Source organism: Meles meles, chromosome 18 (assembly GCF_922984935.1).
Source record: "Meles meles chromosome 18, mMelMel3.1 paternal haplotype, whole genome shotgun sequence".
NCBI classification, from domain to species: domain Eukaryota; kingdom Metazoa; phylum Chordata; class Mammalia; order Carnivora; family Mustelidae; genus Meles; species Meles meles.
This window is the reverse complement of record NC_060083.1, coordinates 44052773-44080641: the sequence shown is the minus strand read 5'-3', so window position 1 is coordinate 44080641 and position 27869 is coordinate 44052773. Positions and strand designations below refer to the sequence as shown.

At 49.1% G+C, this 27869-nt stretch overlaps 2 protein-coding genes across 5 annotated transcripts in view; one reads left to right on the top strand and one right to left on the bottom strand.

The window, feature by feature from the left end:
- DNAJC7 (DnaJ heat shock protein family (Hsp40) member C7) overlaps positions 1-21325 on the top strand; it is a 31923-nt gene extending 10598 nt beyond the window's left edge. For both annotated transcript variants that reach the window (XM_045984980.1, XM_045984981.1), the window contains 13 exons: positions 1486-1574; positions 2525-2649; positions 3032-3145; positions 3795-3869; positions 9200-9318; positions 10030-10183; positions 10719-10883; positions 11728-11819; positions 15107-15180; positions 16006-16152; positions 16594-16746; positions 18703-18765; positions 19213-21325. In XM_045984980.1, the coding sequence (XP_045840936.1) occupies positions 1486-1574; positions 2525-2649; positions 3032-3145; positions 3795-3869; positions 9200-9318; positions 10030-10183; positions 10719-10883; positions 11728-11819; positions 15107-15180; positions 16006-16152; positions 16594-16746; positions 18703-18765; positions 19213-19250 (1408 nt within the window). In that variant the 3' untranslated portion in view covers positions 19251-21325. The remainder of the gene's footprint in view (positions 1-1485; positions 1575-2524; positions 2650-3031; positions 3146-3794; positions 3870-9199; positions 9319-10029; positions 10184-10718; positions 10884-11727; positions 11820-15106; positions 15181-16005; positions 16153-16593; positions 16747-18702; positions 18766-19212) is intronic.
- On the bottom strand, positions 20785-27869 carry LOC123929398 (2',3'-cyclic nucleotide 3' phosphodiesterase). Of its 3 annotated transcripts, none has more exons than XM_045984982.1 (4): positions 27712-27869; positions 25831-26500; positions 23565-23704; positions 20785-22249 (listed from the first exon to the last, which is right to left on the bottom strand). In XM_045984982.1, the coding sequence occupies exons 1-4, from the start codon at positions 27712-27714 to the stop codon at positions 21800-21802; spliced, it is 1263 nt and encodes a 420-aa protein (XP_045840938.1). In that variant the 5' UTR covers positions 27715-27869; the 3' UTR covers positions 20785-21799. The 3 variants fall into 3 exon arrangements, with proteins under 3 accessions (XP_045840938.1, XP_045840940.1, XP_045840939.1); XM_045984984.1 differs by lacking the exon at positions 27712-27869 and adding an exon at positions 27549-27597; XM_045984983.1 differs by lacking the exon at positions 27712-27869 and adding an exon at positions 27317-27445.

The window sequence follows — 27869 nt, the reverse complement described above, 5'->3', positions numbered from 1 at the left end:
AGCAAATGGCCGCTTTATAGCATTGTACCAGTTGGTATAAATTATTCAAACAGATTTATGTCCATCACAGTTCAAATCTGTCAACATTTATGGATCATTCCCATTTTCCTAATCCTTTCTTCTAGCAGCCTTTTTATGTTAGTAGGGCTTGCCAGGACAGTACTGGAGAAGAATGCAAAGGGAGATCGCCTCAGTAAAAGGAGGGTGGCTTTGCCACTTTATAGTTTAAAATATGTAAGTAAATAAATCTTCTCAGTGCCGATGTCCATAGAATCAAGCTGTAAACTCCCATACCATCATTATGTTAAGAATTATGTACTTCTGTCCCTATGTCTCTTGCACTGGATTCTTTTTTGGGTGTGTAGAGGACAGAAAAAGAAACAGATTCTTCCTTATAACAAAAATGCTCAGATACTTAGTTATGTTGCAGGAATCACTTGGGTAAAGAATTAATCTTTGTCACTCAGTTTGGTCATTAGAATGATTTGGTGTATCTTTGGTAGAGGTTACTAGTACTTTTAAAACATTGTTAGTCATATCTTACCCGATTCTCATTCCTTGATCTGGAATATAATTCTCCTTACATAACATTATTCCTTTCAGAAAGTACAATTTGTCTAATGGCACAGCTTCAAAAATGGATCTTGGAATAGGGCAGAAATTCTGGTATTATCCACTTGGTTATACAAGGTACTGTAGGAACGGTAGCAGGGCATAAGTACCCACATAGATTTGATAGGCAGAGAGAACATCCGTAGATGGGTCCTGATGAGAGCATGGCACTGGCAGGCTATACCTCATATGTCCCTGTTATCCAAGCTCTTGGTCTCTGCTGTCACTCAGCTCCGTCCTCCATCTTAAACACCAATATGCTATGCTTTTAACTCCTTTGCCACCTGCTTTTGCTCTGCTTGTCTTTTCAGTGACAAATGGATGAGCCAGTTTTCAAGAAAATAAATCATTAGAACTCTAAGGATGTGACCCATTTCACATTCAGAAATCATTGACCCTGAATGGAGTGATCTGTAACTGAATTTTTATGTTTGCTAAAGAGGCAGCAGTAGTGACACAGTGGAAAGGAAATAAATGTTAAAATTCAGGGGTACCTGGCTGGCTCAGGGGAACATGCAACTCTTGATCTTAGGGTAATGCGTTTGAGCCCCATATTGGGTGTAGAGATTGTTTAATAAACAAACTAAAAATTTCAGTCTCTGTGAGAGGATGTCTAAATTTGCTTGTTGTAGGGGATATGACTATAGGCAGGAATAGCAAGGAAAGGCAGGTAACATGAGAGAAGTTTTCTTTGTTTAGTTTGAATGTAGCTAAGTGACAAAAAAAATAGCATCAAACAAATTATAAATTCCTTCAAGTATCACACTAACTTTCAGCTCAGTATGCCTGGGCTCTAGACCAAAGATTGCGCCCACAGGATTACAGAGGTTAGTCCCTGTGTGTAACGTGCTCCTCTTTCTCTTTCCTTTTCAGGGAAGCAGAGTCTTTCAAGGAACAAGGAAATGCATACTATGCCAAGAAAGATTACAATGAAGCTTATAACTATTATACAAAAGCCATAGGTGAGAAGGACCTACTGCTTATGTTGGAAGATAAATTTGCTAAATATAAATTCTATCGGGGCGCCTGGGTGGCTCAGTGGGTTAAGGCCTCTGCCTTTGGCTCAGGTCATGATCCCAGGGTCCTGGGATCGAGCCCCACATCGGGCTCTCTGCTCAGCGGGAAGCCTGTTTCCTCCTCTCTCTGTCTCTGCCTGCCTCTCTGCCTACTTGTGACCTCTGTCAAGTAAATAAATAAAATCTTTAAAAAAAAAAAATATATATATATATATATATATAAATGCTATCATAAGTAGCGCCTCGTGAAAAAGTAGCCTTTGGCTTAGTGGGTTCATAACTTACTCTGTGAAATCTTTCAAACTTAATTGGCTTATAAGGGATGACTTATAAATGGGTAGTTCTTCATTTGACAAATTAAAGGCAAGTCCAGAAATTCTAGATATAGCAAAAAGATAATCCATCTACATGCATCTCAGCCATTTCCATTCATTTAACCATGTTAGAAAATGGCCCTTATGGATATTAATTATCAGATCTTAACAACTTTCATGCCTCATCTGCCAGCATATTTTAATCCCACGTCAGTGTGTTTCTCACCTAACTTGCTTACAGGCTCTCCAACCCTAATTCAACAAATGCAAATTCATTTTCATCTCTTATTATCTGTAATACAATTCATTAAGAAGATAAATGTGCTGGCCCTTCCCCTTTAAAGGATAATCAGTGCACTTTAAAGTTATCATAAATTATTTTTAAGTAACTGTTTTTTTAATTGGTTGTACTGTTGCTGCTATTTGCACAGGTAGTCAGAATTTTGGCCATGGCCTTTTAGAGTATGTCAGCATTCCTATTATAGTTTGATTGCCTTGATGTACTTCTGAGGGGAGATGGCCCCTGCATTTTTGAAGCAGTGACCCATGCTAAGATTTTATTTTCTTCTGCCTTTCCTGTAGATATGTGTCCTAAAAATGCTAGCTATTATGGGAATCGAGCCGCCACTTTGATGATGCTCGGAAAGTTCCGGGAAGCTCTTGGGGATGCACAGCAGTCAGTGAGGTTGGATGACAGTTTCGTCCGGGTACGTAATGTGACCATCCGTGGGGAGGACTGGTTGCTGCAGTTGCGTTCCTCTAGCCCAGGTCTTCTCTGTCTTGACACTGTAGACATTTGGGACCAGATAATTCTTTGTTGTGGGAGGCTATCCTGTGTGTTGTGTGATGTTTAGCAGCATCTCTTTAACCACTAGGTATAAGTAGCACCCCTTCTCCCCGGCTGTGACAACCAAACATGTCTCCAATGTTGCTAACCGTCCCATGGCGGGCGGAAACTCCCCTGGGTGAGAACCGCTACTCTGGCACTTTCATCCCATGCTGGTTTTGTTTGGGTGTTTGTTGCTGCTGTTGGTTGCTCTCTGCTTGGCCAATCATGCTCCTTTTCTTCGCTCTTTGCATTTCTTCTAGGGACATCTACGAGAGGGCAAGTGCCACCTATCACTAGGGAATGCCATGGCGGCATGTCGTAGTTTCCAGAGAGCCCTAGAACTGGATCACAAAAACGCTCAGGCACAACAGGAGGTATGGTTCTGGTCTTGTCCATATGGAAAGAGACACTGTGGTATAGTGACCTGAAAGTCAGAACTGAGAGCTAAAAAAAAAAAAAAAAAAAAAAAAAAAAGAATTGAGAGCTAGTCTCACTTCTGGCATTGCCACACCTGGGTCACTACAGGCAAGTCCCGTAGTCTGAGCCTCAGTTTCTTATATGTAGACAAAGTTTTAAATATTATTTATAGTTTAGAAATCTGTAGAATGGAGGGTTTCTGAGATGGCTGTGGAGCAGAGAGATGCTGCAAGGAATAGATTTGAGTGAGGTTAAAGAATTTGAGTAAATTCAAATCCTGATTAAATCAGTAGCAGCTAAAATGTGTTTTAGTTTCATTTCCATTTATTCCCAATTTACTCCTGGATGCGTTTTAGTGAGAATCTGGAAACTTCTGCTCAACCTCTGACGATGCAGTGCCTTTAATTTATGTCTGTCAGGGCATGACTCTGGTTTTCCTGACTTGAAGTTCAAACTGAGATCACAGCTGTATCTTCACCAACTTGATTTGTGAAAAGTCTGTGGTTCTGATTTTCTTGAACTCATATTTCATCAAAACCTTAATTTTTGTGGTTGTTGAATTTACAACATCATTAAAACTTTCCTTTATCTGATTTTCTCATATAGTTCAAGAATGCTAATGCAGTCATAGAATATGAGAAAATAGCAGAAACAGATTTTGAGAAGCGGGATTTTCGGAAGGTAAGGTACAACTGTGGGGAAATCTTATCTACCCTTTGTAACAAGGCTCCCCGTGCATGTGCACGTGTATGTGTGTAGTATGGTACAGAAGGTGTGTGTGTGTGTGTGTGTGTGTGTTGGTGGGTGGGTGTGAGTGTGGGTGTAGGTAGTATGGTACAGAAGATCCAGAATAAGGAATTACCACTTCAGTTTGACTTTGCCTTTTTGTTTTTTTTTTTTAAGAGTATTTTTTTTTTTAAAGATTTTATTTATTTATTTGACAGACAGATCACAAGCAGGCAGAGAGGCAGGCAGAGAGAGAGAGGAGGAAGCAGGCTCCCTGCTGAGCAGAGAGCCGGATGCGGGGCTTGATCCCAGGACCCTGAGATCATGACCTGAGCCGAAGGCAGAAGCTTTAACCCACTGAGCCACCCAGGCGCCCCAAGAGTATTTTTTTTTTTTTAAGAACAGGTTCACAGCAGAATTGAGAGGAAGGTACAGAGAGTTTGCATATCCCCCTGCCCCCACATATGCACAGCCTCCCCCATTATCAACATTCCCCACCAAAGGCACTTTTTTTTTTTTAAAGATTTATTTGAGAGAGAGTGCACCAGGGAGAGCAGGAGCATGAGGGAAAGGCAGAGGGAGAGGGAGAAGCAGACTCCCCACTGAGCAGAAGCCCGATGTGGGAACCTAGGACCCTGGGATCATGACCTGAGCTGAAGGCAGATGCTTAACTGACTGAGCCACCCAGGCGCTCTGAGGGGCACATGTGTTATAGTCATGGTTTTGACAGTTTTGAATAGAGCTTCTCTAAACATCTGTGTGCAGGTTTTTGTGTGGATGTAAGTTTTCACCTCTTTTGAGTAGATACCAAGAAGGGCAGTTGCTGGGGATCATGTGGTAAAAGCATGTTAAGTTTTATAAGAAACTACCAAAATGGCATCTAAAAATTTTTTTGCCAAGGTATTTATTTTCTAATTATATTTGGCTTTATGATAAAAAGCAGTGTGAGTTTACTTGAGTTTGTTCCTGCTTTTGATATAAGATAGTAGCCTAAGGGGCGCCTGGGTGGCTCAGTCCTTAAGCGACTGCCTTCGGCTCAGGTCATGATCTCAGGGTCCTAAGATCGAGCCCCGCATCGGGCTCTCTGCTCGGCGGGGAGCCTGCTTCCCCCTCTCTCTCTGCCTGTCTCTCTGCCTACTTGTGATCTCTGTTTGTCTGTCAAATAAATAAATAAAATCTTTAAAAAAAAAAAGAAAAAAAGATAGTAGCCTAAGAGTGTGCTGGCTAGTAGAGGGAATACTAGCTAGAATTAAATATTAGGTTTGGGTAATCCATTTTAATTTGAATGAGAGCTAGCTTTAACTCCTGCCTTGTGTGAATTAGATGCAGGTCTAAATAAAAAATAGAGGCTCCTGGGGGCGCCTGGGTGGCTCAGTGGGTTAAAGCCCCTGCTTTCGGCTCAGGTCATGATCCCAGAGTCCTGGGATCGAGCCCCGCATTGGACTCTCTGCTCAGCAGGGAGACTGCTTCCTCCTCTCTCTCTGCCTGCCTCTCTGCCTACTTGTGATCTCTGCCTGTCAAATAAACAAATAAAAAAAGAGGCTCCTTTCAGATTTTTGACCAATGTATGTAACCTATCATCACTACCGTTTTGATGTTAGGCCTTTCTGTGAAAGCACACTACTCTCCTTTATGGAGCTGTGTGATAGTTCATGAAAATTTACATGCCAAAAGGGTTCACCTGTCTGAAAGCATGGGAAAGGTATAAAAGTTCTAGATATCTTTGTAGCTCTTGTTAATAGTGGTTATGCCTCATCTGTATAATTCTCAATTCCTGGGGCGCCTGGGTGGCTGAGTGGGTTAAAGCCTCTGCCTTCAGCTCAGGTCATGATCCCAGGGTCCTGGGATTGAGCCCCAAGTCAGGCTCTCTGCTCAGCAGGGAGCCTGCTTCCCCCTTTCTCTCTGCCTGCCTCTCTGCCTACTTGTGATTTCTGTCTGTCAAATAAATAAATAAAATCTTAAAAAAGAATTCTCAATTCCCTGTTTAGGTGATAGCTTTCATTAGAGTTTCAAAAGGGAAGGTTAATGGCCCCCTAAAAAGGTAAAAACCACTGATTAGGATCAATTTTCAGGATCACTTACAAGAGGTTTGTATCATCCAAGGAACAGATTGTTACTTCATATGTGGGAATTTGCTCAGTGCTTTCTGTAGAATGTACTCAATAAACGTTTGATAAAAGGGTACAGTTAAGAATTATTATTATTTTTTAGAATTATTCTTAATTATTCTTTTTTTTTTTAAAGATTTTATTTATTTATTTGACAGACAGAGATCACAAGTAGGCAGAGAGGCAGGCAGAGAGAGAGGAAGGGAAGCAGGCTCCCTGCTGAGCGGAGAGCCCAATGCGGGGCTCGATCCCAGGACCCTGAGATCATGATCTGAGCCAAGGGCAGAGGCTTTAACCCACTGAGCCACCCAGGTGCCCCTATTCTTAATTATTCTTAAGTAACAAACTGTGCAGGTATTTGGTAATAAATATTTCTGATTAGCTTATGAAGAGTCCCAGCATCAACTTATTAGCATCCCTCTTCTGTCCATTGCTTTTAATAACCACAGTGTCTTTGTACTGTGATTCATAAGTTTTTTGAGGGGCGTGTGTGTTTAGAATGCGATTCTCCCTTCTGTCACGTTTTCAGAGGTTTACATAGGCAAAATCTTTGTCTCAAAAGGCAGTTTTTAGAGTTTCTTTTCTCTCTTGCCCACTCTGGAGCCAGAATCCCCAGTTTGTGACAGAATCCTCTGTTTGTGACATCCCACCCCCCCCCCCCCACTATAGCTCATGGTGATGTCACAAATGAAGAATTATGATCCTGGCAGGGGAAACAGATGAACTTGGAAGAAACAAAGATCTTCTTTGCCTGCAGCTGTCCCTAGTCATGGGGGTTGGGGGGTGGGAAGTGAAGCACTGAGCCTTCAGCTGACACGCCACTGACCGGACGGGTAGAACCATCTCCACACAGCGAATGCAACGGGGTGTGGCTGCTTACATCTGATTGCTTCCCCTCCCTCCCCAGTTCTTTTTCTATTTAAGGGAGAAAAAATTAGCACCATGACTCTATCCTACATGATATCTGAATTTTCATAGTATCCTTAGAACTTCTAGGATAGTGACCTGTGCCCCAAGAGGGAGTTCTCCCCCACATTGCTCTGTGAACACTGCAGTCTTCCCAGTGGAGCAGCTCTTGGTGTTTTCTTACTTCTGTATATTTTCAAATTTAGATTTTTGAATAGGTGCTATTCATCGTTTAAAAATTAGAGAAGTATTGGTGGAGTGGGAGAGGCAGAAGTATAAACAGATAATCAGTGATAGGTATTCCCTCACACTTCTATCTGCCTAGTTCTCACCCCCTCAAGTAATCTCTGGTCTTATTTCTTCTGTTTCCCTACAGTTTGGTTGTACAGATATAAGCAAATAGAAATACAGAGTCCTGATTTTCCCTTTTTTATATGAAAGGTTATATGCTTTTCACTGTTGTGGACCTTACTTTTTTTCATTTAGTAGACCTTGGAAGTCTTTCTGTAGTAATACATGGAAAGTTGCTTCATTCTGTTTTAGAGCCAATCAGTATTCCGTTATATGAATGTCTAACCAGTTGCCTGTTGCTGGAATTTGGCCCATTATTACTTCTGAGCTTTCAAACTTCATTTCTTCCTGATCCCCATGGCCAGATTCTTAGACAAAATGGTGTCTCTTAATTCCACATTCCTCCTTCGGGTCATTTATCCTTGACGAGAATATGATTCAGCAGGGACCTCCCAGAAATAGCAGCTAAATCAAAAGTGAAGCCTTTGGGCGCCTGGGTGGCTCAGTCGTCGTTAAGCATCTGCGTTGGTTCAGGTCATGATCCCAAGGTCCTGGGATCAAGCCCCGAATTGGGCTCCCTGCTCAGCGGGAAGCCTGCTTCTCCCTTTCCCACTCCCCCTGCTGTGTTCCCTCTCTTGCTGTATCTCTCTCTGTCAAATAAATAAAGTAAACTGAAAAAAATAAATAAAATGAAATGGGAAAAAAATAAATAAATAAATAAAGTAAAAAATCTTAAAAAAAAAGTGAAGGCTCAGAGAACAAACTTATGAAAAGAGAAAAAAGGAATATGTGGAGAGGCTTTATCAAGCTGAAAAATAAGTAATCCCAGCGTGTGCATGTGTGTGAGAGAAACGCCTTTTGGTTTGTATCTTAGCATGGGAGTATAGTCGTCTGATACAGTCTATTTAGGACCATTTAAAGCCAACCATTTTATTGGTATATTTCTACTAAAATAGAAGTGGAGGGGTGCCTGGGTGGCTCAGTCAGTCCTGGGATTGAGCTCTGTGTTGGGCTCCATACTCAGTGGGGAGTCTGAGGATTCTCTCTCCCTCTGCTCCTCCCCATCCATTTATACCCCCCACAAATAAATAAACCTTTTAAAAAATAAAAAAAGGGGCGCCTGGATGGCTCAGTGGGTTGAGCCTCTGCCTTCAGCTCAGGTCATGATCTCAGGGTCCTGGGATCGAGCCCCACATCGGGCTCTCTGCTCAGCAGGGAGCCTGCTTCCCCTTCTCTCTCTGCTTGCCTCTCTGCCTACTTGTGATCTCTGTCTGTCATATAAATAAATAAAACCTTTTAAAAAGTAAAAAATAAAAATAAAATAGAAGTGGAAGGGTGGCCACCAGGGTGCTTAATGAGATGTGAGGCTCATGGCACAGGGAGGAGGGAACAGTAAGCATTTTTAGTAATATGGGAGCAATGTTTCTGTATCAGGTAATTTTAGGTATCCTTGTCTTATGTAATAGGCCAAGCATGGTAAGTTATGCAGAGTAGCAAATAGCCATATTTCTACACTAGAAGAATGTGAATTTTTGGTCACAGTCACTGCGGAGGCAGCTTCGCATGATGATTAACAGGCTCTGGAGTTATAGTGTCTGAGACCGAATCCTGCTTCTGTCACTAACTTTGGTGACCTTGAACACATTCCTTAATCTCTGTGTTTTAGTTTAGTTTCTCATTGATAAAATAAGGTACTTCATAAAATTACATTATAAAATTGTTGTGAGCATTGACTCGGTCAGTATATAAAGTACTTAAATGTTTGCTGTTATCATGTCGTTCGAATCTGGATCAGTTTCTCCCCTTGTTTCAGTGGTTTAATCAAACGAATTTGGTATGTTCCTAGGCTCTGATATTGCTTTTCTTAGAATCTGACTGTTGCTCATGGCCAGATATTTAATGAATAAGTAAATATTTAATAAATGAAGATACTTCTAGAGTCCAGAATGAAGAGCCTTCTTTTCTTTCTTCTCCCTATAGGTGGTTTTCTGCATGGATCGTGCCCTAGAATTTGCCCCTGCCTGCCATCGCTTCAAAATCCTCAAAGCAGAATGTTTAGCAATGCTAGGTCGTTACCCGGAAGCCCAGTCTGTGGCCAGGTATGAAGTCAGGCCAGTTCTGTATTGAACTGTCCCACCACTGGACAGGTGCCGTCTGGCAGCTATCTGTAGCAGGAGCGCAGGAGCCACCATATGTCGTGTCGGTAGACCAGGTAGAGCTGAGCAGACCTTCCTGGGACTTAAAGCCAGAGTTAGACAAGATCTGAAAACCTACCAGACTCATAGAAGTACAGTAGGAACTTCAGCTCCATGTGGGAGAACACATGTGTGAGGTGTGGCTTTTTTGTTATTTGTTTTAATGTCATTTTCTTCATCACAGGTTTGCGAGCTCTGTGAAGGGCCAGGTAGTAAATATTTTAGGCTTTGTAGGTCATACAGTCTCTGTTGGAATCATTCACCTCTGCCACTGTAGTGCAGAAGCAGCCGCTGATAATAGATAAGCGGATGATGTGGCCTGATTTCAGTACAATTTAATTTATATGAACAGTGGCAGGCAGGATCGGGCCCTGTGAGCTGTAGTTTGCCAGTCTCTGTTCTAACAAAGACTGAGATACAGGAAGTGTATTAAAGGTAAATGCAGGTGGTTTATTTGGCGAAGATATGGGAAGAGCTCATTGGGATCTGTCTACATTTGGATACTTTAGTACTAGACACATGGTCAAGAGAAAAACTGGCGAGAGTAATCACAGATGATAGTAACGGTGGGGAGATCCAAACCATGCTGAATGTGCCCCTTTCCGGCTATTGCAGTGACATTTTACGAATGGATTCTACCAATGCAGATGCTCTGTATGTACGAGGTCTTTGCCTTTATTATGAAGATTGTATTGAGAAGGCGGTTCAGTTTTTTGTACAGGCTCTCAGGATGGCTCCTGACCATGAGAAGGCCTGCATTGCTTGCAGAGTAAGTTCTAGGCCCCACTTCTGAGTAGGAAAAAAAGCTTCCTTTTTGAGCCTTTAAGAGAGTCAAGAGTGGAAGGTTCAAGCCCATATGAAATATGATAACTCCTTTGCCCACCTTGCCAGGATGCTTCATCCTTTCATTAGAAATTTTTTCAGAACTACTGCTATTGGCCCAAAGGTGAATGTGATCATACAGGGTCAGATCCTTCTAATACCTAAGTGTGTTTTTTTCTTCCCTCAGTGAAGAAAAAATAGTAATGTTTATCCTAGGGAGTGGAGGTGAAACCTGGGTAAACGAGTCTATTGTTCTTTTGTAAATCTTGGTTTCACCTGTCCATGCTGTAGGAAGCACCAGTGAGCAACAAATAGCCCAGGGGGTTGGGGCCGGGCAGGGGGTTGGGGGGGTGGTGGTGGTCAGGGTCAGGGTGATGCTAAACAGCTGGGATCTGAGAAATTGAAAATAGACTTGGACCTCTCTGTTATAGTGGACTGAGGTTTCCTGGTTGTGAACTAATCTCCCCTTGCTTTTCCTATAGAATGCCAAAGCACTTAAAGCAAAGAAAGAAGATGGGAATAAAGCATTTAAAGAAGGAAATTACAAGCTAGCCTATGAACTGTACACAGAAGCCCTGGGGATAGACCCTAACAATATAAAAACAAATGCAAAACTCTACTGTAATCGGGGCACGGTTAATTCCAAGGTAAGCACTCCGTCTGGGTCTCGGGGCCTGTGGAGATATGTTTAAGGGACATCAAAGAGGGCTTGGGGACTCTGCCTAATGAGGTGAGGCCAGGTGAAAGGAGAAAAGGTGGTTTTGGTGGAAGGCTCAGCTTATTAGGAACTTCCTTCTGAGAGGCAAGCTTTTACTTTTTCCGCGGAATTGAAGGGCACTTGAGGGACAGTTTGAAAGGCTATTCCTACTGGTTCTTCCTCAAGCTCCCTTTCCTCCACCAAGAGAATGCCCAGAGGCTTTGGGATAATTTTTTATGCAAATGTTATTGCTGCTTTTGGCCTAAGCAAGTCATTATTTCTTTCTTAGGAGTGATTTGGAGGAAATTAGAGTATGAGACAGGCTTAGGTTTTTTGTCCATCCTAAGTGGTATTCACTGCACTCGGCTGGAAACGGTCTGCGGGCCCACTCTAGTCCTTTGTACTGTAAGAAACGACAGCAGGCTCCTTGCTCTTACAGTGTTCCAGTGTTTAGAAATCAGAGCAGTTCTTACCCCTCTCGTTGGCCTTTGGGAGAATGGAGGGCAAGAACCACCCTATTTCTGTGTCTCGTCTGGGCACTATCCCAGAATGGCAAAGGTGCTTTATCCCTGCATGTAAGTGTGCCTGGCTTCCATCCCGTAGAAGAGAAACCAGTTTGGAACCTGGTGTCCTTAGCCCTCTGAGACACTGGCTTTCTCAGTGACCGAGAGTAAGTGTGACAGTTGGGGGGCCAGCATGACTGATCCTCTTAGAATTTTGAAGCCGTGCTCACAGCCTCTGGGCTCCCTCGGTCTGCAGAGATGTGAAGTATGACTGCTTTCTCTCTCCTGAAGCTTAGGAAACTAGATGATGCAATAGAAGACTGCTCGAGTGCAGTGAAGCTCGATGCCACTTACATAAAAGCCTACTTGAGAAGAGCTCAGTGGTGAGTGCCTCCAGCGGGTGAGGGAAGAGGGAGTTGCTGCTGGCCTGCCAGGGGAATTGCACTGTGGATGCTGAAGCAGACCCAGGGATATTGTGAGGTCATTTGGTCCTTCCCCCTGCCTCTAGGTGGGATTGTTCCAGCCCTAGACTATCTTTATAGACCTCCAGCGGAGGAGATTGCACAAGCTCCCTCAGTCTCCCATGCCTGTGTCTTACGCCCCTCACGGTCAGTAAGTTTCCTCTGATGCCTGACCCAAATTCCTTTTGTTAAAGTTTAAATCCATTTCCTTTGGAGATTGTATTTTGTGTTGTCACTTTTGCTCTAACTTGGCACAGTGCTTGGCACACAGTTGGTGCTCACAGTGTGAGTGCTCACTCAGTGAACGTTTTGTGGAATGAATGTATGGTGCTTGAAAGAGGAAGAAATAAAGTTATCTCTTGGAGACAGTTCACAGTTGTGCTTCTCCCATTTGTTCTGGGTTAGGGAAGACAGTCTTTCGATTGAAGGGATTTAATCTGGCTCAGCCTCCCAGTATGAAGGAAGCCCCTTTTGGATTAGCTCCGTGGGACTCGGTGATTTATGAGCCAGGATATGCCTACCTAGATCTAGTGCCCAGATTTGCCTTCAGAGTCAGGGTGCTTGCCAGCTTACTTGTCCATCCAGACTCTTCTCTGCAGACAGGAACCTCAGCAAAGGCAGAGAGAGACCTCCCCCAAATCCATCTCTTCATATTTCAGATTCTGTGCCAGACAGGAAAGAATATCCTACCTTTAAAGTTCCAAAAGGAAGACCTATATGTTGTATACTAATCCTCCAGCACTCATTCCATTCCTTGTCATGAAATGTCGGAACCAAAGAACTGGTGCTGTGACAGGTGCCGGAGGAGCCTATCATTCTTCAAGCTCCTTGGTCTCATCAGTGGTGCAGGGCATGGCCTGCCTCCCATTTCGTTTTCCCAAAACTATCCGCATTTTTTATAAAAATAGGAAAATTGCTACTGTGTGTGGTCCTTTTGTTTGTTTTTAAGTGGATTTCTAAGTAGACCAGTAAGTCTGTCAAACAGAAACATCCGTGGAATTGTATTACAGACGGTGACCGGCTGTCAGTCATCTCTTTGCAAACTGCTGGCAAACATGGAAGCTTTGGAAGACAACACATACCTTCTCACCCAGCTAATGACTCAGTTTAACAGATTCAAAATGCTGTAGGCAAGTTCACTGTGGTGTTAGCTGTAATGCTAGCAAAGAGAATCCCCCGAGTATCTCGGGCAGGGGTGGCCAGGGGCATGACACCACATCAGCTCAGTGAACACTCTGCAGTGTCTGAACAAGGAATGGGGAGAGAAGAGAAAATTCTTGGCTTGTTAGGAAGGTAATGGAGTGGATAATTACATCTTGATATGTGTTCAATAAGGAAAAATCAAATGGCTTTAAATAGACAACTCCTTATCTTTGTGGTAGAAACAGTGTTCTCGGAGTGGCTCTCCCTTTGAGATTCCACCACAGGGGCAGCATGCACTTTTGAGCACAACTGGCCAAAATTTGGCCAGTGGTCCCCTCAAGTAGCTGGGATTGACACGAAGTAGCGGAAATTAGTGCAGGCCAAAGCCTAACTAGGGACAGGGGCCTGACTGCTGCCCAAGTCTTCGTCAACTTACCCTTGAAGTTGGGGACACGCCAGATCTTTGCTACAGTTCCTTTAAAGGGCTGGAGTTTCCCTTTTCCCTGAGGCTCTACTTCTCTTTTTTCTTCAACTTAAAAAGAAGATACTTTTTTAATAGCTATATAGTTGACATACAGTGTCCTATCATTTCAGGTGTGCAACGTAGAAAAAAATCTAAATATAAAGATGTCTCTGAATTTTAAAAACATGTTAAATAAAAATGCAAATCACTGTAATAAGCTTGTTTAATATGTTCCCAAAGGGCATGTAAAGTTTGTTAAGGTTGCTTATCTATCAGACCATTCTACATCTGGGGCTATCAGCTTATATTATTCTTGACCCTGTAAATGGGTTCTTTGTGCTCCTGGTAGCATTTGTGCTATGTGTCTGCAGGGCACTGGCTTTTGTCACCATTTTTTAAAATTAAGGTTATAAATTAAGATGCTGCTGGAAAATCAGAGATGCTTAAGAAGTTGGGCGTCCTGGGGCGCCTGGGTGGCTCAGTGGGTTAAGCCTCTGCACCTTCGGCTCAGGTCATGATCTCAGAATCCTGGGATCGAGCCCCACATCGGGCTCTCTGCTCAGCGGGGAGCCTGCTTCTCCCTCTCTCTGCCAGCCTCTCTGCCTACTTGTGATCTCATTCTCTTGTCAAATAAACAAATAAAATCTTAAAAAAAAAAGTTGGGTGTCCCATCTTGCCAGCCACATCAGTACCACCGCCCTGCTGTGGCCTCTTAGCCAGGCGGAGCTCTGATGTTTGCGAAGATGGGTTGCTATAGGGGCAGTGTAGTCAGTTTGGTCTTTGTTCTGCAGTGGCTGGCTGTGCTGCATCCAGCTGATGTGGTCTGTCTCTGGAACGTCTACCACAGTTTGTGTAAGTGGTAGGCCAGTCTTGGCGCCAGTGATCTTATCAGGACATGGAAAACGCCACTTTGCTTCTGTGGAAGAGAAAGTCTTAAAAGTTCTGGCCACCAGCCTGTCAAGCTAGATTCCTCCCATCTTGGGCCGACTCCCCCTCCCCTGCTTTTCTTCTGCACTATTGAAATAGAAGCAAGCCTGTGTTTAGAGTCTCCTTTCTCTCGCCTACCTACATCTCTCAGATTGATTAGTCTTAGTGGAAGCATTTGCCAGCAGTCACAGCACCTTGAACTTGATCCTTCAAGTGGCTCACTAATCCCACTTCTGCTCTGGATTGGAGCTGGCCCTGCATGTTTATGGCACTACAGGTTTCAAAGCTTTTCCATATCCGTTGCTCTCACTGGATAATTTTTCTTTGGCATTTCAGTCCCAAGTAATCGTTCAAGTAGATGCATTTACATTGCCTTTCCTAAGGCAGTCCATATGCCTCTTGGGGGCTCTGAAATCAGAAGGAACCTTCTCCCGTTGGTTGCATTCTGCTCAGAGCAGAGGATCACTTTGCTGATTGGGTGCAAGTAGCATGAGATATCTCTTTTTACTTGAGAAATTGGTAGTTAATTTTTTCTCACGGCTGGCTTAAGGACTCCTGTTTCATGACTCATCTCAACCAAAAGTGTGTGTCTCTTGCTTGAGCTGTGCCTCTTCTGCCAGAGTGATACCGAAGGCCATTGCTATTTATGTTGCTGTACCCCCCTGTATTTCCTCAGTTACATGGACACAGAACAGTATGAAGAAGCTGTGCGGGACTATGAAAAAGTGTATCAGACGGAGAAAACAAAAGGTAAAGGGATCTGAGAGCATGTTTCTCAGGGAACTGTGAGGTCTTACTCTTAGGCCCTTAAAACTGGACACAGGGTCGTTTGATTAAGGGAACAGGGATATACCAGGAGCTTATCGGTGGCCAGCCAGGAAGAAGTGAGGCGAGATGCCAAGTGCAGGATAAGGCACTTCTTTTCTGGCCCTGAATCCTCTCTGTCACTTTCACTTCCTTTTCTGTATAATTAGGATGATGGGAGGAATCAAAGTATGAGTAGATTTTTCTTTATAATTTTCAGAAGAAAACACCATAACTGCGCCTGGTATGATTTTTTTTTTTTTTTTTTTTTTTAAGATTTTATTTGGGCTGCCTGGGTGGCTCAGTGGGTTAAAGCCTCTGCCTTCAGCTCAGGTCATGATCCCAGGGTCCTGGGATTGAGCCCCGCATTGGGCTCTTTGCTTGGTGGGGAGCCTGCTTACCCCCTCTCTCTGTCTGCCTCTCTACTTGTGATCTCTGTCTGTCAAATAAATAAAATCTTTTTTTTTTTTTTAAGATTTTATTTATTTATTTCACAGACAAGAGATCACAAATAGGCAGAGAGGCAGGCAGAGAGAGGGGAGGAAGCAGGCTCCCTGCTAAGCAGAGAGCCCGATGCAGGGCTCGATCCTAGATCTCTGGGATCATGACCTGAGCCAAAGGCAGAGGCTTTAACCCACTGAGCCATCAGGCGCCCCTGTGCACCTGATATGATTAACAAGGCTTCTGACTGTAAGGCATCTATCTGTGTTAGGACCTGGTAAGAGAAACCAGAGTCAGATTTGTCCATTGACTCTAGCTGTCTCCTTCTAGAACACAAACAGCTCCTAAAAAATGCACAGCTGGAACTGAAGAAGAGTAAGAGGAAAGATTACTACAAAATTCTGGGAGTGGACAAGAATGCCTCTGAGGACGAGATCAAGAAAGCTTACCGGAAACGGGCCTTGATGCACCATCCAGGTAGAGCGGGTGCGGGGAATGGACTTGGGAAGTGCGAACCAGGCCGGCCTTGCCAAAGTCAAACGAGAATGAAAGTTTCTGCCTTTTCAGCTGGGAATGAGCTGTTGCTAAGTTCCCTATCCTCCAAGCTTTGGAAGTGTACCAGATTCTTTTTTTTTTTTTAAGATTTTATTTATTTATTTGACAAGACAAAGATCACAAGTAGGCAGAGAGGCAGGCAGAGAGAGGAGGAAGCAGGCTCCCTGCTGAGCAGAGAGCCCGACGTGGGGCTCGATCCCAGGACCCCGGGATCCTGACCTGAGCCGAAGGCAGAGGCTTTAACCCACTGAGCCACCCAGGCGCCCCAGGAAGTGTACCAGATTCTAAAGTCAGACATAAAGTAGTCTCTGTCTTAAACTGTTTTCTTGTGACTCTGAGTTCTTCCCGTACTCTTCCCTTTAGATCGGCACAGTGGAGCCAGTGCTGAAGTTCAAAAGGAGGAGGAGAAGAAGTTCAAGGAAGTTGGAGAAGCTTTTACCATCCTCTCTGATCCCAAGAAAAAGACTCGCTATGACAGTGGACAGGACCTGGATGAGGAGGGCATGAACATGGGCGGTGAGTTGATTGGGGCAGCCTGGGATGAACCTGACAGCAGTGGGGTGTTAGAATTTTTCTGAAGACTCTCCAAAGGGGAGTCTGTGTAACAGCCAGGGAAGCACAGTGATGTGAAGGCCCCCTGGATGGATACCTGCAATGTGTGAGGCACTATGTTGGGCGCTGGAAATACCAGGTGAATGAAACAGGTTCCCTGAGCTCCAAGAACCCAGTCTTGGGCTTTGCACAGTGACTGCAGGCCACATCTGACCCCTGAGCCGTGGATGTAGAGTCCCAACAAGGACAGTCAAGGGTAGCAGAAGCTCAAGATGCAGAGTGGGTACTTAGGAGGTGAGCACTAGCAAAGGAAGGCTTGGAGATGGAGAAATAATACCTTCGGGGAGCTGCGAGGGGCTGAGTGTGGGAGGATAGAGGGTGCTCAAGGCAGGGGAAGGTGAGACATGAGGCCGCAACGTAGCTGGCTCCCCGCTCGGAAGGCCTTGGCAGCCAGAGTAGGGAATGTGGGCTTTTTTCATGTCAGCTGGAAGCTCCCCCGCACTGCAGAGTGTGTGCTGGCTGATATTTACGTGTGTCACTCGTTCCCAGCAGGCTTCAGAGTTCAGTTTCCCTGAAAGACTTACAGCATAGCTGTCAGTGTCGCGCTCGCTCTGAGCTCTGCTGGAGACGAGACAGGCCGGGAGCTCTGCACACGTCTCAGACCGCGGTCTCTGACGCCAGCCCTCTCTCCTGCATTAAGAAAATCTTGAAATTTAAAGTAGGACTGATGATGTTACCTGGATAATTCTTGTCACTGGTTCAGGGTGTGTGTGTAACTTAGATTTACCAATAGTAAACATTGTTCTGCCCAGCAGTTGAGAGGATCAACGAGCAGTCAGAAGCTACTGAAGGGTTGTAAGGAGGGGCGCCCCGAATCAGACTTTGGCTCCAGAAGTGTATTTGTGATGGCGGTGATGAGGTGGTTTGGTGCCGGGAAGCGGGTGAGAGATGGCAGAAGACATGGGTAGGAAAGGGTCTGAGGGCACAGTGGGAGATGTAGCAGGAGGTGGTTGCTGATGTGTTGGAAGAAAGAAAGGCTGAAGCTGAGTGGCTTTGGATGGCTGATTCGCTGGAGCCAGTCACTGAGCTAGGGGACCCCAGATGAGCAGGTGCACAGGCAAGGAAGAATCTGCTTTTGGACACAATCTACCTGTTGGATCAACTGGTAGAGACGAATGCTCTGTGGAGCTTAGGGACTTAGTTCGGGGTGGGGGCAGCAGGCCTGCTGTGGTCTGGTGATCAGGCCACAGCACTAGAGTCAGGCAGGAGCTGGAATGTTCGGTTCTGCTGCCGTCACTGGCTGTGTGATCTTGAGCAAGTTACGTGAGCTCTCTACTTAGGTTTTGTTGAGTATAAATTGGGGATGATGTAAGGTATGCAGAGTACCCAGCACCATGATTGGCACCTAGTAGATGCTTAATAAACCATGGCTTCCCGCCCCCCCCCCCATGCCCACCCCCCCCTGCCCACCCCCCCCCCCCATCCTGGCATGGTCTAGACAGAGCATGGAATCAAATGAATACAATAAACTTTAGATCTTATTCCTATATTTAGTGTTGTTAGCGTTGCAGTGATAGATTTTCGCCCCCTCAGTAGCAGCCCCAGCATTATAGGGAGACAGCGTGGGGCGAATCTTATAAGTGCAAATGGCATCCCAGTTGCTGAGAAGAAGGTCTGGCAAAGTAGGTTGAAGCAAAGAAAGCTTTCCTTCAGGCCCAGCTGGGAAGGAGGAGGGAGTGTAGGCATGGGGGGGCGGGACAGATAGGCCCACCCTGTCAGTGAGGTTTTGGGAAGGAGGTAAGGGATGAATCTGGGAAAGCTTTGGGGACCCATTCTTTGTGTTGTCATAAGTTCCTCTTCAGACATGTCTGACTTTTTCAACTTTTTGTCCCTGCCCTGTTTTCTTGCTCTGCTTCACAGATTTTGATGCCAACAATATCTTCAAGGCATTCTTTGGCGGTCCTGGGGGCTTCAGCTTTGAAGGTAAGCCTCCCGCTCTCAGGAGTTCCCAGATCCCAGGCCCATAATATGACTCCCCACTTGGGTAGCTCTTTGAGAGTCAGAGGGACCCAGGAGTAGAGGCGGCAGAAGGCCCAACTAGCAGGGTACAGGTCCACTCAGGCTGCTGAGGATGGAGGCGGGGAGGCTCCCGGGTGCACCGTGCCTTGGGACCATTAGTCCACACCTCTGCAGCATCTGGGAGGCGTCTCTAAGCTGTTGAGTGCGGGTCTTCTCTGCGAGAGTGACGCTTCGAAGCTGCACCCACACAGCTGCTCACGTGTTCCCCTAAGACCCTAGAGCCTAGGCTGTTGATGCTCTTCGTGGTTTTTCTGTTTGAGTTCGAAGCAGCCCTCGAAGAGTTTCCCATAATCAGAGCAGAGTAATCTTCCCACCCAGAGAAAGCTAACAAGCCCTTCTTTTGCCTTACAGCATCTGGTCCAGGGAATTTCTTTTTTCAATTTGGCTAATGAAAGGAAACCATCCACAACCCAGAAAGTGCAGACTTGCTCAGTGTAACCTTGAACGTGGGCACAGTTCACCTCCTCCCTTCATCTCGTCTCCCCATCCTTAGAGCAGTTTCGTTTTCTTAGTTGGATACCCTGTGTCTGTGTGAGTTGGAGGGAAGGAAAGGGAGCCAGCGCCGAAGACTGCGGGGAGGGGAGGGAGGCGGGGGGTGGACAGGGAGGCAGCTTGTGAATTTTTGTTTTACTGTTTAACTTTATTAAAAAAGAAAAAAAATTAAGAGAATAAAATGTTTTGACCCTTTCTGGCACTTTGCTCTGGCAGCTGCTTTGTGTCACTCCAGAGTTGGTAGGCCAGAGCTGAGCCCCCAGCGCGGAGCTGGTACAGACATAGATTGTAGGCTCAGCACCTGCCCATCTGGGGCCTGAAGGTGGGGGGATGCCAGCCACCTGTCCCAGACCTATTCAGCCTGGGAGTGCTGAACAGGACTGAGTTGGTGTTGGGCCCTGCCTGATGCCAGTCACAGTTGATCTGACGGTAAGGGTCACTACAGCTCACTAGAAGCTGCATGTGTCCGGAGCTCACGTGGAGCATGGCTGGCTGCTAAGCCTGAGGCTGGGCTGACCCAGAAAGGAGGTTTACACAGGCCCTCACAGCCCTCTGGCCACTGCAGGCTAAAGGACATGGAGACAGGGGCAAAATCCTGCCTCCTTTCCAGGTGAGACACACAGCTCCTGGGCCCCAGGGTCCAAGCACAGACCTTAGGCTCATGTGGTTGGAAACTGCATTCTTAGTAAATACCCCTCACCTTCTCCACTGCCATCCCCTCTCTGTGGGAGACAAATTGGAGGAGGTGGCGGTGACCAGTGTCCTGCTCTTCAAGTCAAGCATAGTGTTCACGACAGGTAATCTTTTTTGAGTTTAGGCAGAGGGATTTGAGACTTTGATGCTTAGATTTTTGGCACTTCGGTCGTAGAGCTGGCTGGGAAAGGACCTTGGACCAAATAGGTAACTTACTGCTTCTCTTCCTTCTGAGCCCCAGCGCCTTTCTTTCCAGTCTTCCCCCACTGCTGCCAGGGCCATGGCGATAGTGTGACTGAGTTAGGCCTGTATGAACTCCTGAATGTCAGGTCTTCCTGTGTTTGCAGCACCCTGACCTAGGGTGGCCTTCCCTAGAAGACTGGCAGAAACCCAAACCAGGAACTGTGGGTCTGGCTGAGAAGGCCCTCTGATTGCTGGGGGCTGGCACACCTGTGGCCCTGTTGCCGCAGTTATGGGGGACAGGCTCTGCTCCACTTCCCTCAGACCCAGCCACCCCCCCACTTTGTGTGCATCTAAGATCAGCCGCTCTCCTTTCTGCTGCCTCATGAAAGCCAACACTGTTCAGCTGCCCAACCTCACCACAGCTGTGCCCAGCCAGCAGAGGGGAGACAGGACCGATGGCCCCAAGCTGCGGGACAAAGCCAGTCCTGATACAGCAGCCCTGGCCCCAGGGAAGACTGAGCTGGGCACAGAAGGGTGAGAGAGACTGCACACAGCCAGGATTAACAGTTTATTTCACGGTCAGTCTTACAAGTCACTGAGGTCGGGCAAAGCCAGGATAGTAACTTAAATCTCAAGCACTTTCGTCCAGTGACAACCCGATTAGCAAGGCCCTGTTACTGAGCAGGGGGGCAGTGGAGGGCACCCCAGGAACCACAGCGTGTGTACCAATGTTAAAAACCCCTTCTCAGAGCACCAGGGGGGCTTGGCCCTTACCAGCCAGGGGTCCGCTCTGTTGGCTCTCGGTCCCCTGCCGACTGACCCCCTGTAGAGGAGCTGCCAAGGCCTCCAGAGGCACCAGGGAGGCAAGCTGGACTGGGCAGACAGTACTTTCTCTGGCTTCGATTTCCCCAACCCCACAGCCGAGCCACACCGCCGGAAAGGATGGCCAGCCCACCCCTTCCTGAGGCGAGACTTGCAGCCAGCTGGGATGTGGCTGTCAAATGTTCCCTAGTCACAGTGTAAAGGAGGAGGGGACAGGCACTTAGGACCAAAGGTGGGACGCAAAGCCCCTTTTCTACCCTGGTAAAAAAGCCCCAGCATACATCATGGGGCTGCAATGATTAGATTTGGGGTCAAAGCCCGGGGATTTCCCCACCCTCTCAAATCCACGGCCAGTTTTCCCGCGGCAGCTGTGACCACCCGGTGGGGACACACAGCTCTGGGGCATCTCCCCCACTGGCCGGCTCAGGGCAGGGAACCCGGGACAGGCGTCAGGGCGTGGGGTTGTGGCTGCGGCTCCAGGCCCAGCTTGGCTCAGCCTTGTCAGCTTTGCTCCGGGTTCCTGAATGGCACTCCCCACACCCCTCTCATGTTGAAAGCTTGGGTGTTAGAGGGGACAAGGGAGGGCAGGAAAAGTTACTTTACAAGTTTTTTAAAAGTTACAGAAAGGTTAACTTTGAGTGTAAAAAAAAAAAAAATCTTGAAACAAAGGTCAAGCAGAAGGCATGCTTTCCCTTCCCCGCCACCCCTTCCCTTCTGAGGAGCGGGGGACTGATGGCGGCAAGAACACTCAGATGATGGTGCAGGACTGCAAGGCGCCCCCCTTGCGGCTGCCGTGCGTGGGCACGGGTTTGCCCTTCCCATAGTATCCCGTGAAGATGGCCCTGACCTCCAGCTTCTTGGCCAGGCTCAGCAGCCAGCGCCCATTGCCCAAGGAGTAGAGTTTGCCCCGGTTTAGCTCACCCACCTCCTCGCCTCGGCTGCCCCCCTTCTCCTGCCGCACAATCTCCAGGAGGTCAATGCCCGTCTGCACGGGCTCCACGTCACCCGCGCAGCCGAGGGTGATGTGAGCCCGGCTCCCCCGGGGCAGGCTGTCAGAGGGGGACAGCTTGTCCACGTCATTTGGCCACAGTGGCAGCTCCTGCTCGCTCAGCTCCACCCGGGCTCCAGTAGTCTTGGGTGTCACGAAGAGGGCAGTGATGGTCAGCGTGAAGGCCTTGCAGTACGACTTCCTTACCACCTGCGGGGAAGGAATGGCAGCGCTAAGTTGGACGTGGTGGACCTGGGAGCAGACTGTTGAGCAAGGATGGGCCTAGCAGAGGAGAGCACCACGAGCGGAAGCCTCGGGTAAAAGCTACTCATGGCCCTTGTCCTGACATGAGCGGAAGAGCCGGAGGACACTGGCAGAGCTGAAGGCCAGACTCCCCCAGCTCCGAGCCTGGCGCCCCACTTCCCGGCAGCCCTTTAACCTTGCCGTGTTGGCTCATTCACCTGTTCTACAGGGATGATGCTAGAACCTACCTCAGTGGCCAGATGAAACAAGTGTCTGGGCACATTGAGAACAGTGACAAGCCCGTGACAAGTGCTATTGTCACTGCTACTCAGCTCACCCCGGTAAAAGCCTCTTGAGTGCCCAGGCAATATCGGAGAGGTCAGAAATAAATGCCTCAGATTAAAATCGACCTCGTACACCCGGGTTTACATGTGGTCATATCTGACTCAGAGAGACCATCTCTCCCGACTGACCATAACAGTGTCTCTTATCTTTGCTCCCAATCCCTCGTGCCTGGTGCCTAACAGGGGCTTAACAGTGCTAAGTGCCTGGGTGGCTGAGACGGTGTGGACAGCGGCACCTGTGCGTCGATGCAGCTGTGCTAGGGGCCATGGATACGACAGTAGACCGAACTGAGAAATGCAAGCGGGGGAGACCAACAGACGATCAGTAAAATGGATGCTGCATTAACCAATGCAAGTGGGGGAGACAGGTGGAGGGTTGGCAGAAGTCCTCACGGAGGAGGCCACCAGAGGCTGGAGACCAGTGCGCAGCCGGGCCACGTGCCTGCGGCTTAAGGACTGCACATCAGAGGCTGTGGGCAGAAGAGAGTGGCTGAGTGGGAGGAGGGAAAGGTGTGGCACCCCGAAGCCAGGAGCCCCACTATCCCTTGATGTGTGTGCCCCACTCCAGGGCAAGGCCAGGCCTGGGACCTGGAGACAAGGACCTCTGAGCACAGGGCTTTCTGGGGGTGGGGGACACCTAAACTTTGGAACTCCACATAGGCAGGAGCCTGCTGCCAAGCATCAGTCTGCAGCAGAAGGCCCCGGGGGCCAAGCGCACAGCCTGTGGCACTGCGGGGACGGCTGGGGGAAGGGGAGGCGCAGAAAGAGTGGCTGACAGCTGTGTGACTAAGCCTGTGGGGGGTGGGGGCGAACTGGAGCAGGAGGTGCCATTTTTCCTGAGGCTGTCTGGTTTCTGGTCCTTGCATTGAGCTGGCCCCCATTTCCAGAAGACCCTGCCCTCTCCACACCTCAGCCACGGGTCCCGGGGGAGCACTCACATCCTGCTGGGCGTACTCGTCTGCCCCTGCAGCCTTTCCGTAGTCACAGAACTTGGTTGTGCAGTGCAGCACGCCGGGGGGTCTCTTCCCAAAGTAGGTGAGCAGTTCGATCTTCTCCCTGGGCTCATCCCCAGAGACAACTGCAGGGAGAGAGTAGGGCAGTCAGGGCAGGAGAGCAGGGGCCATCCTCATACCCACCTCCAAGACCACGGAGGCTTGGAGTGCGGAAAAAAAATGATGGCAAGCAGGAGTTCTTCAGCAATCCGGTATAATTCACTCCTTCAGTAGCTGGTCAATAGCCACATCAGAGCTACAAAAAGGGGTCTAAATTCCCTGGTTTCACATTATGTATATTTTTACATCTCTTCCAGATTTGGAAACTAACACACTTGTAACAACCCAGGGACAGGCAGCATAGGCCAAGGGAATCTCAGCTTTACCAGCTACACATCTGGAAGAGGGAAGCAGGTCATGAAAAATGGGGTAGAAAGGCAAAAGGGTGTTGGAACTATTGTGGTACGATGGAAGGAGTCAGAGCTAAGTCCTTTGGCCTGGGGCACACGATTGACCCTGTTCTAACCAAGTACCATTAGGGCGACTATACACACCCATTTTCCCAGGACCACCCAGGGAACTCTAAGCAGTGCCCCCTTTCACTCGGGCCTACCTGGACCAGAAGTTACCTGGTCACTGTAACAGGGACTGTGCAGGCCTCTTTGGTGGATGAGAGCCTATAAAGGGCCTAGAGGAGGAAGGGTCTTGGGATAGGAGATACCATATGGCAAGACCTGGGAAATCAAGACCTGATTTCAATTTCCAGACGTCAGGCCTTGGGGCTTGTTTCAGTCATTAAATCTGTCGTATTCACTCCCAGAGTCCCTAGAAGGAGGTTTCTCACCCTCCACAGTGGAGGGAGAGCTCTGCTCTGAGCACAGGCCCATTACATTTCTCCTGTGTCCTAGGCAGGAAAGGGTGGCAATTTTTAATGGTAAAGGCAGCTACAAGAGGCAAAGCAGCTCTAGCCAGGAGCTCGCCCTGTAGGGCGCTTTGCTGCCAAGCAGTTCCAGGTGCTGGGCTCACACCTGGACAACATCACTGCAGGCCTCACGGTTCCCTGGCTTCCCGGTGTTCCAGCTTTAGGAGCCAAGAAGAGAACTCTGAGCAGTATCCGGGCACAGATTTTGCCTCCAAACAACACACACACACATATGGGTGGGATGATAATCTAAAATTTGGGGACAACAGAAATGGGCTAAAAGAACAGAGGGATTAGTGGGCGACCTATCCCTAAGAGGTCACTAGGAAAATGAAGTCCTCCCTTACCCCAAGCTGCCCTACCCCCGGAGCAGACAGCCCTTGCCAGGAGAGCTCCCGCCCGGTACGGGGAGGCCCCTGCTAGAGCTGACAGAGTCCAGCAGGCTCTCACTGCAGCTCTGGGCAAATCCCACACACCCACCCCCCCCCCCGGGGGGTTTTCCCCTCTGCAAAATGAGGGGTCTGGACTAGGTGTGAGGCTGTTCTCTGAAGCTGTAGGAAGCCCCAGAAGGTGCACTGGGCAGCCTCAGACCTGGGAATCATACCCACCGAAGTCACAATGGTCTTAATTGTGATTTTTTTGCAGCTTAGGATTTCGTGGAATATTTTTTGTCTAGGTTCTTTTATTATTTATTTAGAGAGGGAGACGGGGAGGGACAGAGGGAGAGGAGAGAAAGAATCTTAAGCAAAGACTCCCAACACCGGGCTCGATCTCACTGACCCTGAGATCATGACCTGAGCCAAAATCAAGAGTAGGACGCTTAAACAACTGAACCACCCAGGCGCCCCTTATTTTTTTAGTGATCTCTCCTCCCAGCATAGGGCTGGGATTCACGAGCCCAAGATCAGGAGTCACAGGCTCTACTCACTGAGCCATCCAGGCACCCCTCTGGGGAATATTTTACTTCAGAAAAATGGCTCTGCTGCTAAAGGCCAGGTGGAAACGTGGCCTCATGTTCTCCCTCTCAGGCTGCAGGAAACGTGGACATGCTCCCCATGGCACCAGGAACGTGTCCTCCCACCCCCACCACCTGCCCAGAAGACAGGGCCAGTGGTCTCCATGGGGGGGGGGGGCGGGGACGCGAGGAGGGGTGCAGTGAGCTGAGAGGGGACCCTGTGCCTCCACCCCTGTGCCTCGCCACCCCCAGCCTCCCCCCCCTGTCAGAGGACAGCGGCGGTCCCCGCTCCCACCTGCCAGCCCCCCACCCGCCCCCCATCCCCAGCCACCTACAGTGTCGCAGCTCCTTCTTGAAGGCCTTGTGGTTGCCCAGTTCCTCCAGGAAGGCCTGGCCGGCCTTGCGGAGGCTCTCGGAGCTCTTCTTGGTCAGGAACCAGCCGAAGTAGAGCGGCAGGAAGTCCTTCTCCAGCCCCGGCTTCAGCTTCTTCAGCTCGTCGGCCGACAGCTGCCACTGGTTCTTCTCCTTGAGCTGCGCGCAGTCCAGCCGCCACGCCGTCTTGGGCTCCACCAGCACCACCTGGTACTGGTACTGGTCGGCCACGTCAAAGAGCTGCTCCAGCCGCTCGCGCTCGTGGTTGGTGTCGTCCAGCACCAGGACGCGCATGTCGCGGCGGCAGTAGGCAGCCAGGTCCTCGTCCAGCCGCTTGTACTCCTCCGAGAAATCGCCGCGGCCCCCAGGGGTGATCTTGTAGGCGTCGGCGGACACCATCTTGGTGCCGTCCCGGTACCTGTCCACGATGGCCCGCGCCAGGGTGGACTTGCCGCTCCCGGGCAGGCCCCGCAGGATGAAGAGGGTCTTGCACTCCAGCAGCGTGGCCACGGTCTCCTCATCCTGCAGGAAGGGAAACTGCAGCTCCGGCTTGTCCTTGGCCCCCGACGACGACATTTTGCGGAAGAAGATCTTGGGCAGGAACGTGTGGCTCTTTCGGGAGAAGCTTCTGTTCTGTGTGTGAGGAGGGGAAGAGCGGAGGTCAGCCAGCTCGCTCCAGGCCACCCCACCGGCCTTGCCCCCTGGACTCTGGCCTCCTCCTACTCGGGGCTCTCAGCCCTGAGTTGAAAGCACCCCCGGTGCGGTGGGCACCTTCCCAGGCCCAGGACTGGACCTTCTTCTCCTCCTCCGTCCTGGGTGGCCGCCAGCTGCTGGTGGTGGAGGAGGGAGAGGAGAGCTTGTCTGAGTGTTTCCTAAACTCTGAACTCCCTCTGGTCCCGCCTGCGGCGTCAAGGATCCCCCACAGCTGCGGCCTCTCAAGGGAAAGTGTGCTGGACGCGCATGCCCCGTGGTTCTAGGAGCAGACCCTAACTTTATATTCTTGGCACCTATTGAGGATGACCTCTTTGGAGGTGGGGCTGCTATGTCTGGGCAAAGCCACAGCTGCCCTGGCTCTGGGTGTGCAAAGGAGGCTGGGGGTGGAGAAGGGTTACCCAAAGACTGCCTCCCCAACCCCCACAAGGGCAGCAACAGATAATACTCTCTTGTCTGGGATGGGGGGGTACAATGGTCCCACAGAAGGGCTGGTGGGGGCAGGGCAGGAGAACGCCGGACAAAGGGCCTCATTCACCACGCCTGCCACCTCCTCCTCTGCCATCGGCCCCCCACAAAGTCGTGGTCTTCGTGCCTGCCCCAGGACCGGGCGGCCCACGGCACCTGCCTCCAGGGTCCAGCTCTGGCCACCCCCCCCCCCCCCACTTTGCTGTGTGTCGGCAGCACGTCTCTGAGCCTGTTGTTTTCCCGCCTGCTAAAAGCCACAAGTGACAACACCTGTTGCTGCAAGCGGTCGTTCTAAAGCGGCTCCACCTCCCGGTGGCTCCCCGAGCGCGGCGCTGGCACTGGCTTTTCTCAGATAAGGCCCTCGGGTGCCAGGAGAAGGCGAGGGACGCCTGCCCCGCACTACCCCCGGCCCACACTCTGCGGGCCGAACTCCCGCGGCGCCCGATCCCGCCCTTCTCCGGCGGCCGTGCCCGCTCCCCAACTCGGCCCCGGTCTCCCCTACCTCAGGCTGCACCCCACGGCCCCGAAAGCCAAAGCTCAACTCGCGAACCTCGGGTCCTCATTTGCATGCCACTTCCTCCCGAAAATCCCCCTGAACTCTCGTTTTCCTTAAGGGTGCTTCCCCGACCCGCCCCCTCCCGTCTAGCCTCCCCGCGCCCGCTCACCATGATGAGGGGGGCGCCGCCGCCGCCGCCGCCGCCGCCGCCGCCGCCGCCGCCTTGGCAGGCACTAGCTCTCCGAGCCGCCCGCCTGCGCGGAGGGACACGGATCCCAGCGGTAGCTCGACCCCCTCCCCGGGCCGCCTTACATAGCCCGGGGGGCG

What these genes read in the sequence shown, in the direction of transcription:
- LOC123929398 (XM_045984982.1), bottom strand. An exon ending in CAAGAAGGAGCTGCGACACT is followed by an intron (nt 23,705 to 25,830) that starts GTAGGTGGCTGG and finishes CTCTCCCTGCAG; the next exon opens with TTGTCTCTGGGGATGAGCCC. An exon ending in ACGAGTACGCCCAGCAGGAT is followed by an intron (nt 22,250 to 23,564) that starts GTGAGTGCTCCC and finishes CCTTCCCCGCAG; the next exon opens with GTGGTAAGGAAGTCGTACTG.